This window comes from Topomyia yanbarensis, chromosome 1 (genome assembly GCF_030247195.1).
Source record: "Topomyia yanbarensis strain Yona2022 chromosome 1, ASM3024719v1, whole genome shotgun sequence".
NCBI lineage: Eukaryota > Metazoa > Arthropoda > Insecta > Diptera > Culicidae > Topomyia > Topomyia yanbarensis.
The window spans coordinates 85829400-85848508 of NC_080670.1; the positions used below are offsets into that span (position 1 = coordinate 85829400).

At 33.4% G+C, this 19109-nt stretch overlaps 1 protein-coding gene and 1 long non-coding RNA gene across 2 annotated transcripts in view; both read left to right on the top strand.

Moving 5' to 3' along the window:
• The window catches only part of LOC131693959 (uncharacterized), a 426221-nt gene extending 411986 nt beyond the window's left edge, over positions 1–14235 (top strand). The window contains exons 8-9 of the mRNA XM_058982266.1: positions 13441–13586; positions 13645–14235. Coding sequence (XP_058838249.1) covers positions 13441–13586; positions 13645–13905 — 407 coding nt within the window. The 3' untranslated portion in view covers positions 13906–14235. The remainder of the gene's footprint in view (positions 1–13440; positions 13587–13644) is intronic.
• On the top strand, positions 6733–7422 carry LOC131694052 (uncharacterized). Its single transcript, XR_009306388.1, has 2 exons — positions 6733–7244; positions 7309–7422. It is a non-coding gene; the product is annotated as an uncharacterized LOC131694052 (long non-coding RNA).
• Positions 14236–19109: the final 4874 nt, after the last annotated feature.

Genomic DNA, 19109 nt, shown 5'->3' on the forward strand with positions numbered 1-19109 from the left:
TGAGAACATTTAGAACTTGATGTTTCGCGATGTTTTTGATAACACATACTACATGGGATAGTGGCAGGACTCAGAGAATCGCTCAAATCAGCATAGGACAACATTAGTGCTTGAAATCTCAAACCAAATCAATGGGAAAGCGAAAAAATGGCCCATAAAATAGACATACCATCGAATTATCGTTAATGCTCTGTTAATAAAATATCTAAAGTGTGGTTGGAAAACTGAATTTTCCTAAAGGGGTTATTTATATATCATTCGCATGTATGAAAAAAGCCTTATGTTTACATTTGTGAGTATCGCCCTTTTCAAAAAAAGGCCTTGAAATGAAATCGCAGCTCCTGATATCACGCTATCTCTGAAGTGCATGCGAGCATAGTTCCAAGTTTTACTTCGACATCGACTTTTTCTAAAGGTGACTTCCCAGTAGTATCCTTGATTTGAATTATTATCGCTAATCCTAATGCCAAAGAACAAATAAAAACCTCTCGAAAACGAACCGTTTGGGGAAATCATCATCATTACTGGAATTTTCATTTTCACGAAACTTTTCGATAGCCTTCCGTCACTTGCGTTAATGCACTGGGTGCATAGTGCTCCGAAAATCTAGCGAAATCGTCTTAGGGCACCAGCGGGTCTAATTCAGAGCTATCTGCGCGGCGAGTTAAATCTGTAAAGAATACTAAAAATTTATTTCTATTCCATAATTTTCAGTTCAGCAATTCGAGAGATCGTGCTCACCGCAAGCCATGAAAAATAGACTACGTTGAGAAGCGATGGTCACTATTTATTAAAAAATCACGGTTAAATAAAAAATTAAACTATTAAAAAAATTCAAATAGTTTATAATTTTGACAAACTTATTAGGAAAAATTGTTTAATAAGCTTTCGTAATATTGTGTAGGAAAAAAGCTGAAAATTTCAGTATTTTCTCTATCTGCAACATATAAACCCTTAAGTATACCAATTAATTAGTATACGAATTGGAATAGGTTCGCCAAATAACCCCTTGAAAGCTACCTAAAAATTGTTGTAGTTCGATGCAATAAAAAATCATATTTGGCAATTCATATTTGGCTGATAAAATTGGGGTGTCAATGTATTATAATAGATATTCAGCATTCGAAGAAGTTTCTTGTGAACGAGTGTAGAACGACTTTGTTTCTACTTACTTCAAGTCAGCGGCGTAGCCAGAAATTCGGTTTGGTGGGGGTTTGGTGAAAATCGATCTTACTGTCCAAACGGCATAATTCCGAAACCATAATTTTTGATTTTTTTTTTTACCATTTTTTTGTTAACCATTTTTGTTAACGACCTATTGAGTTAATTTGTCAACAGTTTTTTCGGCATTTAATTAGCAAGGTACTGGAAGGTGAAGTAGATTTTTCAATATTTAGAGCCATAGTACTCAAGGGAGAGCAAGGTGTTGAAAGGAGAAAGTTTAGAAAAGCGTGGAAGGATCATATATGCAAGCTTAGAGCTCACCGGCGACTTAACCCTTTGTCTGCTACCGTAGGGGTCAGGGTCTTTTGGCATTAGAAATGCGAATCACCTGAGTCTACGGACATGCCGTAGACTCAGGTGATTCGCATTTCTAATGCCAAAAGACCCTGACCCCTACGGTAGCAGACAAAGGGTTAAGTCGCCGGTGAGCTCTAAGCTTGCATATATGATCCTTCCACGCTTTTCTAAACTTTCTCCTTTCAACACCTTGCTCTCCCTTGAGTACTATGGCTCTAAATATTGAAAAATATACTTCACCTTCCAGTACCTTGCTAATTAAATGCCGAAAAAACTGTTGACATAATTTTTGAAGTTTTAAAATTATGCAGAAATATTTTCCAGAAAATAGTAACAAGGTTGTGTCTTTAGCGAATTTGTTGAGACTTTATTGTAGTCATGAATATTAACCTGAGAAAATTCACCATAAATACTTCTTGGACGATATACCGTCAAAATTATTTTATCAAATGATGCGCTCTTTAACGTTTGTAAAACTCATCGAAGATACTAAACCTCCGAAATTGGCGGTTTCAAAATGATGTTATCTTGACATTAAATTACTGTTTTTAAACATTTGACCTATACATACAATTGGTCATACAACAAAAATCAAATGCTCATTAAAATCGATCAGAACCTGCTAGAGTCGAATGGAAATCGTCATTTTTCATAAATTTCTCACTACATTCGGAAATTGTTATTCTCGTTATTAATCATATTACGTTTTCGTCTCAACTCGACGCATTCCCAAAATAAAAACCTGTTTTAATCCATCTAGTGGTGCAATTGTGCTTGTCTCATTTGTCCACACTACGATTCCATGGCTGGTTATGTTCAATACAATGGTGGAAATGAATATTACATGTTCAGTACGATTTGCACATACATACAATGGATCGACAGCCACGATCTTGAGATACTATGTGATACTGAAACATCGCTTGAAACCAGCGGCGGATCATGGAGAATGATCCGGGAGGTCCAGGTCCTGCCGAAATTTTTCAACTTGTTAAGAAATTTTAAATTAGCTTCAATATTAAAGTAGCAACCCCTCACTGCATACTCCCTCCGGGCCGTATGATTGACGATTTTTAGAGTGATTGCATAACCTTTCTATATGAGAAAGGCAAAAATGTACCAAAGTCCAAAGAAGTCAATTTTTGTCAAACATCTCAATGTTTCATGCATTTTAAAGTCATTTGGCATCAAAAATACAAATTTGATTTTGAAAATTTTTCATTTCAGTTTATATGGGAATTTGCTGTGTGATTGCACTCTTCAACTCGTAACTTTGGAACCAGAAGTCCAATCAGTAAAAAATTCAATAGCAGCCGATGGGAAGGTACCTTTCATTTGAGACTAACTTTGTGCAAATCGGTCCAGCCATCTCTGAGAAACAGAGGTCACATTTTTTTACACATACACACATACACACACATACATACACACACAGACATTTTCCGATCTCGACGAACTCAGTCGATTGGCATATGACACTCGGCTCTCCAGGTCGGGATTAGATTGACGAATTTTAGAGTGAATGAGAAAGGCAAAAACATTTTAGCAAATGTTGAAAGTTATGCATTTTTTTGGTGAGCAGTTCTATGTTTCATAGACATTAAATCAATTTTAACTTCGCTTCCTATTAAATAGAGACCCTTACTACAGTACATTTCTACAAAAACGAGCTCAATTTGAAAATAAATCTGAGGATTATGATTGATTACAGAACTCTGGAATTTTCTATTGGAATGTTTTCAGGCAGGAATTTGATATTGATGCTATTAAACAACTGTGAAATCAAGACCAATAGATCAGTTACATATCAGGACCCCATTCCGACAATTTATCAAAAGTCCTAATGATGTTAACAACAACAGGTTATAAATCTACGGATCAGATAATTGTTATTGTAATATTGAATTAAATCAGTCTGCATCAATAAATTTTCAACTTCAATCCAAAATTTTTTTGGGTGTTGTGGGGGGGGGGGGGGTGTTGTATGGTGTTAAACCCCAAAACCTTCTCTTGGCTACGCCGTTGCTTGGAGTTATTTTTTTCGCTTTTCATTTTCCGATATGTTTCAGATCGATCCGATGGTTATAAGTTAGAAAAATTGCAGTCAGAAGGTTCGCACAAATGAACATTTTTGTACTGATAAGTTATCAAGTTCCTTCCAGACAACTTGGAAGTGTTCGGTGATTATTTCTAGCGGTTGTAGATAGTAAAATGAAATACAAAATTCGATTTTTCGAAATAATGTTTAGCTTATTTCAATGGATTATTACTATATTGAACAATAAATGGGCGACAAAGAGTAATCAACAAACAACAAGCCATAACTTTTAAAGTATTCAAAATAGATATTTAAAGTCTTTAGTAAAGTTATTCGCAAAAGTAAGAGCTACAAATTTGCTGAAGACATCATTTCGATATAATCACTTCCAAGAAAATGTGTGAAAATATCTCACTCATAGGGGGATTAATCAACAAAAGCACAATACCAAAAGAAAGGGCATATTACCTCCATTAAATTCTCCGAAGATACTATTGACCTAAAATAAGCCGTTTTGGCGTTAATAATAGATTACATGTTTTTGGTCATATTTCTGGCAATGGGAAATGATAAAAATCTTTCGTCCGCATTTAATGTTAAATATCTCTTTTGATAATAGTCCGATTTCTACAATCTATAGCTTGTTCGAAAGGTATTCGTTAAAGCTGTCTAAAAACATATAAATTGTTAAACTATATTGTCAATTTCGGCAGATAAGTTTAAAAAACTGCAAAAAACGCCATTTTTACGCAATCAAACATTCATATCTTGGAAACTAAACATCAGAATCAAAAACAAATTAATAGCGTTCATACTGTTTTTTAGTTCTTTCATTTAAAATTGGTTTGGATAAGATCGGTTCAGCCATTGCTGAGAAACACGAATGAGAATTTGTCCGTTACATACACACACACACAGACATTGTCCCAAATCGTCGAGCTGAGTCGATTGGTATATAAGACTCGGCCCTCCGGGCCTCGGAAAAAATCTTGAAAGTTTGAGCGAATTCTATACATTTCTTTTATAAGAAATGTAAAAAAATATTAAAGACTTTCTATATGTCAAGATTTCGTGTAGTTGTGTCTGTCTACGGATCTGCCACCCCTTTTGACATTAAAAATGTCTTACTCCACTATCTGGGGCTAGGTGTCATTCTAAAATCTAAACTATCTCCCATGTAACGAAACTATGTAAGGTTTGCACGCTTATAACTCCGATATTACTAGATGGATTTTAATCATTCATACACCAACCGATTCAGAAACACCTAACTTAAATATTGTTAATAATTTAATATCTCCCCAATAAAAGTAGACTTTTAAAAATTGGTAAAATTAAAAAGTTCACGAAAAAGGGAAAATTACCATTCGTGATGAAGATTTCTCAGACACAGCCGTCATTAGAGGGTAGGTTAGTGGCTCAATCACAAACGAAAAGTCATAAATAGAAGCAACGCATGTCCGTTTAAATCAGTTGTTGCTCTTATCCCACACGAGCAACATCGTCCCCGGGCGATGCAATAAGCGCTTTCGATTTTCGGTAACGTTGGCATTTGCACACACTCGCACCTAAGTGACTAAACCATATACTGTTAGTTTATAAATAGAGGTGACGCGTACCCGTTTGAATCAGTTTTTGTTCTTATGTCAAACGGGTAAGATCATGGCTGCAGCGTCTGGGCACTACAATAAGCGGTAGACGCTATGCATTTTCGGCAGCGGTGGCCGTGTGTGGATTTTTCGGGTACCAGCACGGTGTCAGAATGATTTGCAAAGTGGGTGGGCGGGGTGGTTTGGCTTTAATTCAATACGGTGTGTGCTGCTTAAGAGTGTTGCGTTTGAAAAAAATATATTTATTTTTATGCATGCGTGTGCGTTGTAACTTGTTAATCCATGTTTACGGCGCTTTGTAGCTGCGTAGGGTAAAGAGCCTATTGCTTTTCATGTTTCATATTTCGGTTATATGTTTTTTATCAGTAAGGCATCTGACAACGTGCTTCTGTAGTTCAGTAGTAGTTCTGTTCAGCAGCGTAGTATTTTATATAGGAGAGTACACTGAGGTTTCTTTACGCGGATTTTGAAATTTACGCGGTTTTCATTAACGCGTTTTTTTAAATTTACGCGGTTTTCATTTACACGGCCTTTATCCCCTGCGTGAAAAATCTGAGTGTAATTGCATTGGAAACAATCACATTCCCAGCAGAACTTTTTGTTTTCTAATTTCAAACACTTTTGTTTCGTACTGCACACAACGGAAAATTTTAAAACAGAACTTACCGTCCCAGCAGCAGTTTAAGCGGGTGTTCTTTTTCGATTCAAATTCAAGCCATGTCTTAAGCGTCACTGGACTTAAAATTGTTTTCCCAGTTTATCCAGTCAAAATTTAAAACACAGTTCTAATTGCGTTTTAAAGTATACAACAAATAGAACGGTTGGGTATACTAATTTAAATTTTAAAATAAATCTGTTTTAAATTATGAAACAAACCGCTGTACTGAAGATATAATTATGTCAGTCCTATTACCACATAAAACACCTATATAACATAAAACGCTGCAGAATTGGTTTAATAATACAATGTTTACACTACAGAGTTATAACACGTTTTAATAATTAGCAACAAGCAAAATGTCACCAAGATAGCATAAAAACCCGTTTTAACTGGTAGTGCGAACGTTGCATAACAATGTAATTTATCAAATAATTTCATTTTTTCCACCACTAATCGATCAAGAAATACTTAAACTTAAGATTGTTTACTTAAGTTCATTAGTACATTATTGAAAATTTAAATGGAAAATGAAATTTCATATTTCATGGAGAATCTGTATATTTCCGTTGGCGGGCGTGGGCTTCCTCATCACAGCTCTCAATATGAAACTTTTCTTTTGAATATATTTTCTGGACAGACCAGCCTATTTTTACTAGATGGATCAGCCAAATAATGCCAATCACCTAGTGAGATACTTGATTAATTAATAGATTACCGTTAGAAGACCTTCTATAAATTATGTTTTGATAGGGAGGGTATACAGCAAATTGTAACATATGAAAACAGGCGAGTGAACAAGAACGTGAGTCGATATGTGTGATAGATAAAATTCATTTACACGCTCTTGAAGAAAGCTACATTTTTAATGTCACCGTGGTCGTGTCCTGTACACAACCCTTTAATTTTTTTCCTTTCCTGCATCGGTATATTGAATTCAGAATGGTAATAAATACACAACTAAAGCTGGAACGGTGGCTATCTATGTACATACATACACAAAATATTCATATTTACATGTTTTTGACCATACCATTCTCACATATGATATCTATAGTTTTATGTATGAAACGTTAGCAGGTATTCATTATTAAAGACTTTCTATATGTCAAGACGATTACCTAATGTAACCATATTATATTAAAATATATTATATAATACTGTATTATATTATATTTTTTTATTATATTACATTATATTACATAATATTTTATTTTTTCCCCTCTTTCTGCGCTATTTTCATGCACTATTTCCATTATATATCTGAGGGGTGAGTAGGGTGCATAAGGTCTCATTGAAGTTACAACTGGACAATGAAGTGGAAAGCCAATCGGAGTTTAGGAGGAAAGGTACTCGTCGCCAGTTCTCTCCAACAGTTGTACACAATTTGACGCGCCCTTCCCTTCTACATATATTTGTGAGCATTAATTATAGGACATATGTTGATTTGACAATTTGTTATTCATTTAATTTACTTCCAGAATGGGAACACAGTAAATTTAAGACGAACAACATTTGCATACAATATTACAGAAATTTTCATTATTATGTCTTCTGATGTAACATTAAACCTAGAATTCTTCTTTTCTTGTCTACTTGTCATAATATTTTTAATTAGGCACTCTATAATTATTTAATTATTTATTTATTTAGGTAGCATCATCTGGGGTTACTTTGCGCCAAAAATAAAACGTTTTGTTCATTACACTCAAGAACTACGATCACGCAACTTCAAATTTGAAACTTTTTGATGTTTTACATATGGCAGAAGTACCTCAAAAATCAGTGAATAGAACTTTTGCAAAATCAAGATTGAATATGAGATATAAAGAACAAAAAAATGGCGTGAAGTCGCCCTCACAGGGGGGCTACATTACGCCATTTTTTTAATAATGTTAACTTCTTGATTTATTGTTATGGATTATTCTCGTTATTTATGTGTGAATGCAAATGAATGTCGTGCTCGTAAAAATAAAAGGGTATGTTCAAAAACTGCGCCCCATGCCTCCAATAACCTTGTTTTTGGAGAGTCACTAAGTCCTACAATAAAAAACAACAAGCTGCGAAAAAACGCTCTTCATGATATACTTTTTTATTGAGCCTTGCGAATTAGACAACCTTGTTTTAGTATTTTTCCAAAAGTAGTTTTAATTGTGTTCCATAGTGCAAGGGCTTTTCCATCAGAAAATCGAATGGTACTGTTATATTTAATAATCAGGTCAGTTCATCCATCTTTCATGAGATATCCATTTCCAATATACAGAGGACATTTTTGTTTAGCAAGGTTTTAACCATAAGGTCATTCGCCTCACTGCAGAACTATTTCCCGCTGCTTTTTCTGTAATTCCACAACACATTTTTTTCAATACACATAGTTTAAACACTTCTAGAAACGATAGCGTTTTTATATGTTTGGGCCATTACAATTACACTGCTCAACTTGCAAATTATCGATTACTGTTATTTTTCAAAACAGTCAAAGTAGTACGCTAATAAAAATCTGCTTTGAGTTAGAATCAAATCCCAAAATAAGAGTTAATTTTAGATCAAATATCAGTGGCGTATCCAGAAATCCAGGATCCGGAAAATTTCAACTTGCTGACAAATTTTTAATTTGTTTCAATTTTATATTCGTTTCAAACCTAAAATCATTTTAAACCGAATTTGACCACCAAAACTGATTTTTATTAAACGACTCTTTGACGAATAACGTATTGTACAATGTTCATTCCAAAATCAAAATTTCAGACCCCTGCCGAATTTTTTTTCTGGATCCACTCCTGTCAAATATACAGGTTGTGCAATATAGATTTAAGTGAAGCTAGGCGCAAAATAGCCCCAATTTTAAATGAAATGGACATATGGTCACCAATTACCAAACAAACAAAAATACGGATAAAAAGCACAAACACTCATAATTTCATTACATTGCCAGATTAATTTCACGTAATCTGTTTCCTCTTATTTAATAATTTGACTAGAATATCGCACTTACCCAATAGAATTTATGTTACAATGCTTTTTGAATATATTCTATATTTCAGTTTCATCGCCTTCTACGATTACTTGCAAGCATTTTCGTATACCTATATCCATTTTTTATGTTTGTGTTGAACCAGCAAATAATACTATATCTTGCTTTTGTCAAAATATAACGTTAAATTTGAACTAGAAGCTAAAGTATCATTCTCTAATTTTGGCGTAAAGTAGCCCCCCTTGGCGTAAAGTAACCCCCGATGACGGTATGTGTTCATCTATAAATTTGATTTATTTTGTGGTATATTTATTTATTTATCTAATTATATATACTTTCATTAATACTTATTTATTTAATTCATTCGTATAATATTGTAATAATGTATGATTTACGGGATGAGAAGGGTGCTTCAGAGCATCATTGAAGTTACAACTGGACAATGCAGTGGAAAGCCAATCGGAGTTAAGGAGGAACAATGGTCGTCGTTCACTACATATAAATTTCTCTCCAACAGTTCTAAACAATTTGACGCGCTCTTCTTCAAACAAACTATCTCCTGGAAAGCTTGACAAGTATCGCGAAATTCGTTATTCAATCTTTTGAATAATATTGCTGGAAGGAGACTCTTTGATTCCCGCGGATACTGAGTAGGTGTAATTACCTACGGGTCTACCACCCCCTTTTGGCCCTTCATACAGCGGTATGCTGAATTCAGAATGGTAACGAAATTTGATCGTACGGCTAAGTGGAGCCTCATGCAGAGCAAGACTCAAGCTAGGATGGTGGCTACCAACATATACATTATTCATTTTTCCCAGTTCATGCTTTCTTTCAGTATTTTCACTTTGATAATCTAATTTTTGGTCATTCATTAATTTATCCTATTATTTTTATAATTGTTTTATTATTGTTTTTTTTTTCATTTTAATCATTGAATTGAATTTATTCCGTTTATTTTTCCTTCTTTTTTATTTATATTTATTTTCTTTATTTTATTGATTTTATTATTTTTGTTCATAATGTGTTTCATGTTTGATTTATTTTATTTATTTTGCTCATTTCATTTATCTTTTCATTTTATTCTATTTTTCTATTCATTCATATAATCCATTTTGACATTAAAAATGTCTTACTCCACTATCTGGGGCTAGGTGTCATTCTAAAATCTAAACTATCTCCCATGTAACGAAACTATGTAAGGTTTGCACGCTTATAACTCCGATATTACTAGATGGATTTTAATCATTCATACACCAACCGATTCAGAAACACCTAACTTAAATATTGGTAATAATTTAATATCTCCCCAATAAAAGTAGACTTTTGGAAATTGGTAAAATTAAAAAGTTCACGAAAAACGGGAAAATTACCATTCGTGAGGCAGATTTCTCAGACACAGCCGTCAAGAGAGGGCAGCTTAGTTGCTCAATGAAAAACGAAAAGTCATAAATAGAAGCAACGCATGTCCGTTTAAATCAGTTATTGCTTTTATCCCATAAGAGCAACATCGTCTCCGGGCGATGCAATAAGTGCTATCGATTCTCGTTAACGTTGGCATTTGCACACACTCGCACCTAAATGACTAAACCATGTATGGTTAGTTTATAGAGGTGACGCGTACGCGTTTGAATCAGTTTTTGTTCTTATGTCGAACGGGTAAGATCATGGCTGCAGCGTCTGGGCACTACAATAAGCGGTAGACGCTATGCATTTTCGGCAGCGGTGACCGTGTGCGGATTTTTCGGGTACCAGCACGGTGTCACAGAATGATTTGCAAAGTGGGTGGGCGGGGTGGTTTGGATTTAATTCAATACGGTGTGTGCTGCTTAAGAATGTTGCGTTTGAAAAAAATATATTTATTTTTATGCATGCGTGTGCGTTGTAACTTGTTAATCCATGTTTACGGCGCTTTGTAGCTGCGTAGAGTAAAGAGCCTATTGGTTTTCATGTTTCATATTTCGGTTATATGTTTTTTATCAGTAAGGCATCTGACAACGTGCTTCTGTAGTTATTGCACTGTTCAACAGCGTAGTATTTTATATAGGAGAGTACACTCAGGTTTTTTACGCGGATTTTGAAATTTACGCGGTTTTCATTTATGCGTTTTTTTTTTAAATTTACGCGGTTTTCATTTATACGGCCTGTATCCCCTACGTAAAAAAACCTGTGTAATTGCATCGGAAACAATCACATTCCCAGCAGAACTTTTTGTTTTCTAATTTCAAACACTTTTGTTTCGTACTGCACACAACGCAAAATTTTAAAACAGAACTTACCGTCCCAGCAGCAGTTGAAGCGGGTGTTCTTTTTCGATTCAAATTCAAGCCATGTCTCAAGCGTTACTGGACTTAAAATTGTTTTCCCTGTTTATCCAGTCAGAATATCTGTCCTACCCTACCCTACCCTACTGTATTTAAAACACAGTTCTAATTGTGTTTTAAAGTATACAACAAATAGAACGGTTGGGTATACTAATTTAAATTTTAAAATAAATCTGTTTTAAATTATGAAACAAACCGCTGTACTGAAGATATAATTATGTCAGTCCTATCACCACCACAGCATGCACAGTAACCAAAAATATGATTTTGATTTGTTAGATGTATTATTAGTAACACATTGTAATGTAATGTTATGTAATGTAATGTGTAATATTGTTTAATATGTATATGTGAAAAGATAATGAGGTTTTTACGCGCATTTGGAGGTTGTTTGATGGACTCCAAATGGGCTTTTCCTCATTCTATATTTCATGTAGACCATGTGGGTCAGATGAAAAATAAAATAAATAAATAAATAAATAAAACACCTATATAACATAAAACGCTGCAGAATTGGTTTAATAATACAATGTTTACACTACAGAGTTATAACACGTTTTAATAATTAGCAACACGAAAAATGTCACCAAGATAGCATCAAAACCCGTTTTAACTGGTAGTGCGAACGTTGCATAACAATGTAATTTATCAAATAATTTCATTTTTTCCACCACTAATCGATCAAGAAATACTTAAACTTAAGATTGTTCACTTAAGTTCATTAGTACATTATTGATAATTTAAATGGAAAATGAAATTTCATATTTCATGGAGAATCTGTATATTTGCGTTGGCGGGCGTGGGCTTCCTCATCACAGCTCTCAATATGGAACTTTTCTTTTGAATATATTTTCTGGACAGACCAGCCTATTTTTACTAGATGGATCAGCCAAATAATGCCAATCACCTAGTGAGATACTTGATTAATTAATCGATTACCGTTAAAAGACTTTCAATAAATTATGTTTTGATGGGGAGGGTATATAACAAATTGTAACATATGAAAACAGGCGAGTGAACAAGAACGTGAGTCGATATGTGTGATAGATAAAATTCATTTGCACGCTCTTGAAAAAGCTACATTTTTAATGTCACCGTGGTCGTGTCCTGTACACAACCCTTTAATTTTTTCATTTCATTGATTTCATATATTTTATTCATCTTGTTCTTTTTATTCATTCTATTCGTTTTACACATTTTATTAATTTTGAAAATTTGATTAATTTTATTATTTTTTCCAGTTCATCCATTCAGTTTCAATATGTTATTAATTTTATTGATTCTGGTCGGTTATTTATTTTATTAATTTCATCCAATTTTAGTTTGAAACAATTTAATTTATTACAATAAAAAAAGGGAAAAAAAGTATTACATTAATTTCATATTGTCTAATTTTTGACTATATGAGCTGAACTAATTTGATTTATTTATTCTATTAATTTGATTTATATTGATCATTCTACTCATTTTATTAATTTGATAACTTTCGTGCAGAACCCGAAGCTGTGTTCATCCCACCACTAGTTGGGTGCCTACTTCGTATGAGTTCTGCAAACTAATGAATGATCCAACAGTGTGTGAGAAATGTGTAGGAAATGTCTCATATCACTGTTAGTTTGATTAAGTCGTTTTTATTGTAACTTTAAATAAATTTTATAGAATTCAAAAAAAATTTTGTCTCCCAACCAATAATTTCTTTTCTTTTTAGCTCAATTATTCTTTTAAAATAAAATCTAAAATCTAATATTATCTAAAACTCAACCTGGAGGTTAGGTATTTTTTACATAGATTATGTTTGCAAAGTTTGAAATAAATCGGTTAAGTAGTTTTTGGATGGCAGATAACACCGCAAATCGGGTCTTTTCCAAATACGTTCTATAAAAAGCTTTGTCACTGAGTTGCTTGTCGATATTTTTGCATAGAAAAATTACAGAATGTTATTTAAATAATATTTTATAATGTACAAAAGTTTTGATCAATTCTCTTCACTCAAATTTCTAAAACAAATCGCCAAAAACCGCATTTTTTCACGATGAGACCCTTTAACACTCCCCCCCACTCGGTCGAGGAATTTACTAAACAACTATTTTCTTGTGACATCCCGTAAGGGATTATTAATGAAACATTCTGGAATCGCACGTGGTTTCAGCTAGTAAGCCAATACATAACTATATGCTATATTTTTCACTGAGGAGAAATATAACAAAATAATATTTTAATTTGACCTTTTTCAAACTAGTACTATTTGAATAAAAACTACTCTCGTTTAGTATTATTTTGTAATAAAATGCTTCTCGTTTCTTTTGTGCTAATAGCTCTTGGACCTCTATGCGAAGATAATGGTATCCGACCACATTGGTTACTTTGGTTAACAATCGCGCTAGCTGTGTTATTCCTTATCATGCTACTGATGAACATATTTCTTTGCACAGCAATGAGTTGCAGTTGTGCGAGAACTGAGGTTAGACAATACATAAAGCAATGGGTTTAAAAGAAAATTAAATTAGTCTACATTACAGATAATTGAAAAAGAACCATCAATCATAGAAGAGTACGATCCCTATCGAAGTTGGCACGGTTCACAGTATGGCTCGCGCTACTCATTACACGGTCGTGATGGTGGGCAAAATAAAGGATACGTCAGCGGAGGAAGTACGATACACTCAAATCGATCACTACCAATAGATTCTGACCACTACGCAATTGTACACAGCCGACCAGGATCGAGACACTCCGGTCTGCAGGGCCATCGATCTAGAGGCCCACCAAGTAACATGTAAAGCTATCATATCGGAATTTTACTTCACTATGTTTTGCACTGGACATCTTCAAAACCGCTGAAGATAAGAAACCAGTTATTTAATACAGCTAACCTCAGATTTTATATCCTCGGCTTTCGACAATGGTTTGCTGAAACATCTCTTATATTACGAATCTCAAATACAAAGTATACCGATATATGTTTTGTTGCGGGACGACTGCGAAGAAATGTTGATGTTCCATTCATTAAAATCCAAATTATGTCGCCTGAAATCACGTGCAGTTTATAGGTTGATTCGAAGAACATGGTAATGAAGCCAGACAATATAGAATAATTATGTTTGTCACAATTTTGCCAAAAGCTGTATAATTTAATATAATACAATTGTAGAACAGGTGGAGTCACAAAGCAAAGTATGTTTCTAAGCACTAGAATTAATAGCATAGGTTTTCTAGTAAGTTCACAGAATTCATTTTTTCATTAACGTTCTGAAAACAAATAAATTTAATTTTTTTAACAATGAAATTAAAAGATGGATAGGTATTCTAGAGCGAATTAATTATAAACATAGAACGGACTAGGACTAGGCAGGCTCATATGGACATGATCGAAAGAAAACATGAAGAGTCCTTTGCCTTCTACAAAGTAGAAGTTGGGCGTTACATCCAAGTCTACCGCATGCTCTTTGATAGAACATAACTCATCATTTTTTACCGTCAACCCTCCTCCCTCTTGCAACGTGGCAGCGTGAAATTCTATCTGCTCTGTCTGAAGCTTTAGTAAAAAAATGGATTGCCTCTAATTCACTCAATTGCAGTGAATATATATATATATATATATATATATATATATATATATATATATATATATATATATATATATATATATATATATATATATATATATATATATATATATATATATATATATATATATATATATATATATATATATATATATATATATATATATATATATATATATATATATATATATATATATATATATATATATATATATATATATATATATATTTGCCAGAACATTTTTTTTAGCCACGATTAATTTTTTTCTCGATTTTGTAGTCAAAAATATTCGCCACGTATTTTTTTATTTCAACATAGTAGGCGAGACCTTCGAGATTTTTTGTGTTGAGTTTCACCATTTGAAAAATAAACCTACTTTTTCAATCGCTCGTACTATCAAAAGTAAAGAAGATACCAAAAAGTGCTCAAGACATGAAATGTGCGCCTTTTTCACAGCTTTCGGATAAAGTATATTAATACTTACTCAACGTATTGGTTTCATAGAAAATATTGGAAAGTTTAAAACAAATAGATTTTTTTCAAACTTGGACATGATTTTTTTCTTTTTTTTATTGTATAAAATAGAAAAATCATTTTTCTTGATGCCATAAAAATTTGGGAGTGGGCAATTAAATACTTACGGAGATATGAATTTTTCAATCGCGCCGTGCGCGCAAAAAACGTACCGCCACGCGCTTCGCTCGTACTCAGACTTGGGTGTATGAAGTTTTACACACCAGCGCGTTGTGTAAAACACACTTGCGATTAACTTTACTATTTATTGCATTTAGATGTATGTTTAATTTCAGATTTACATTGTCTTAATCATTCAAAAGTGTCGCTGGAAGAAAAGATCTTCAGTTAATTTGAAGTCCACGTTCGTCTCAACATAGTGAAATGATTGTGTTCCAGGTATGGTTTGGCATTTTTCGAAACAATTCTGTGGATTTTTCTCTGCTCTTGCATCAGAATAAATTGGTTCGATTGGCACGTTTCCTATGTTATTCTGAGATTTGAACTTGAAACATTGCGTAACAAAGAAGCTTTCCTTGCCACATCGTACGACTCAGTTGCGGTCGACATTTGATCATCATTGATCATTTGTAAACTGGCTTCGACAAATAATGGCTTCGTCGCAAGTACCTTTTCCATGGGCTGTTGCGCGAAAATGTCACTGTGTGGGGTGAATGCAGTCAGATTTGTGGTGAAAAAAAATTAGCACAACGTTTGACATTTTTAAAATGTTGACGAACACCATCAGAAAAATAAATGCAAACTTTCAAAAAGAATGGAGTTAAGAGTACGACATAGAAACGATAGGTAACTAAACTGAAAACAAGATTTAAAAAGCGCCAGAAACTTAAAAAGCATTCGTTCAACATTTTTGCAGAACTGCAAGAATCTCTCTTCAGCAATCATTTATACAAATATCAGATTTTAATCATTTTAAAAATTATCTCATGCAACAATATTCCCAATCGTTTTATATTATAAAATCAACTACAAAATTGAGCATAAAGCAATAATAATCTGAAATAAAAAAAATAACGCATTAGCTGTGTATGTTTTCCTTTAGGGGGCGTCTGGTGTAAAGTGCTTAAACCGAAAGTGATTTTGGTTTACGATTTTGAAGGTAAGGCAACAATGGACCTCTTGTGTAATGTTAAGGTTAATTATACATTCATTATGTACGAGAAAAAGTTGCAGTCACATAGAAGCACTCGAGCGTTCCAAGAGTAGACGTCCAACCATTCCCACGTCGAGGAGCGCCACGGCGAATATGATAACTCTTGATAAAATTGACTGAAATAGGAAATTCAACAAGATTTTTAAAATTTGGACTATTAGTTACTCGATGAACAAAAAAAAATATAAAAATGGTTTGAATTTTGGAATATGGAATAGCCTTACAAAATCCGAAAATCTGATATTTTTATGTAAAATTCACTCACTTTTCTTAAAAATAATGAGAAAAAATTTTTTATTCATTTTTCCGTGGTTCATCGACTGGCTACACATATTATGCATCATCATAAAAAAATCAAGTCAATCCGTTGAATAATTATTATTATTTATTTTTATTTATTTCTGATAAATAATGTTGTAAGTGTGTTTTACACAACGCGGTAGTGTGTAAAATCTCATACAGTCAAACCTGAGTACGAGCAAAGTGCGTGGCGATACGTTTTTCGCGCGCAAGGCGCGATTGAAAAATTCATATCTCCGTAAGTATTTAATTGCTCACTCCCAAATTTTAATGGCACCAAGAAAAATGATATATATATATATATATATATATATATATATATATATATATATATATATATATATATATATATATATATATATATATATATATATATATATATATATATATATATATTTATATATATATATATTTATATATATATATATATATATATATATATATATATATATATATATATATATATATATATATATATATATATATATATATATATATATATATATATATATGGAGGTGTTTTTAAAAACGTTGCTTACAACTGACTGACTTTATTGCTCATGAATTGATTACTTGAAACCTATCAAAATAACCCTAAACTCCTAACGCAGCACTTCCCAAAGTGCGCGTGGTTGCTAACGTCGTCGTCGTCTCATGCTGAGTCGATAGGCCGGTTGTCGTCATCCATTGCCTCGATAAATCTGCTAGCAATGAAGTTTTGTTCCGTGGTTCGCGTGGCTGGATAATTTGGATTTCGTCGTTAACTGCTTTCCCCTCAAGATTGGATCATCTCGATGCAATTTCGTTGAGATTAATTTTCTCCGGATTGTTTGGTTGTTGCTGTTCCAGGTTGATGGTTACGTTGGTTTTGTTGAGTTTTGTTCTTTACTTGTTCCAACTATAGACTGCTATGCAGATGCCTAAAATGATACAAATGGCAAATAACCCCAAACTATTTTGTTTTCTTTGACTGTTTAACTACCTCGTCAAAAAAATTATTTCTATTTTACAACATTTTGTGAATATCCAAAGGCCTTTCCTCTCCATCCTGTATTCCGTAAAAGATTTCTCTTGGTTTTAATTTCGTTGCGGAATGCACAGTGTTGCTGTTCCAGGTTGATGGTTACATTGGTTTTGTTGAGTTTTGTTCTTTGCTTGTTCCAACTATAGACTGCTATACAGATGCCTGAAATGATACAAATGGAAGATAACTCCATCTATAGGTACCATTGTTGGCAATGCTTTCGTGGAGAATGTGTAAGTGCTAAAGTTTTTTGCGTCTAGAGAGATTGTGCAGTTCGAGAAGAAAATCAGTATTGTTCCGGAGAGCTTTCTGTTATTCTGCATACAATTAGATGACAGGGTGACTGAAGTATTTTCGATAATAACGTAATTGTCGGCCAGTCGCATCATACTGGTCAAATTCCGGTAATTCGAAAAAGGACATTTTCCCGGTAAACTGCGTATGATTTTGGAAAAACATTGGTCATCAGAGATGTCTTGCAGTTTGTTTTCGTCGCAAATTGTATCTTCATCGATTTGTTGACAATCATCCGTAAGAAAATAGGTGAGATTTCTGTAAATAGCCGCTTGATGCCACGGTAGTTTAATGATTCGGCCATTGGTGGTGGTGAGATTGCTGAACGAGTACGGTAAGACTTGCGGAATACCGATGATGAGGTAGAGAATTGGTTCTTTAACACTCGGAATACCAAAAAAAAGTTACGCGGACTACCAAGGGGGTCTAAAAAAATGGGAACGCTTACTTTGACCGGTCATATCTCAGCCGTTACATAATCGATTTTAAATCTGTCTTCACAAATAGAAAGGTATGTCGTCGAATTAAAAAAATAAAAGAATAGAGTTGTCTACCGTAAGTTAGAGTAAAAAGAGTATAACAAAGTCAGTGAGAAAAAAAATGGGAACGCTTCTTTGACTTGCCATATCTTAGCTGTTTGCTCACCAATTATAATTCTTTCTTCACCATTGGATAGGTAAATCTTTTATAAAAACAGTGAACAAAGAATGATGGAAGACAAATTCGTATATTTGAAGTAATTGTATAAACAGTAATTGAGAGTCAGTATAGACGAAATGAGTTTTTCTGTTCAAACAATCGTATCACGACCGTTTGTCAACCAATTTCAATTTTCCTTTCACCAATGCAATCCTTAGAGCTTCTAGACTTGTAATATATGCAATAAATAGTAGATTTTCAAAAAATACTATACTTTTTCGAGTTTTTAGGAGATAGGATTTTTACAATGTACGTGGCATACGGTTGATTGAAATTCTTTGCGACTTGTTAGTTTTACGGTTTGAAAATTACCTGTGTACTCAATAGTCCTACATATTATACATGGATATTATTATGTCAAAATGTTTGCACAAACGTGGAGAAACACAATATTGTATGTAAGTTATTAAATA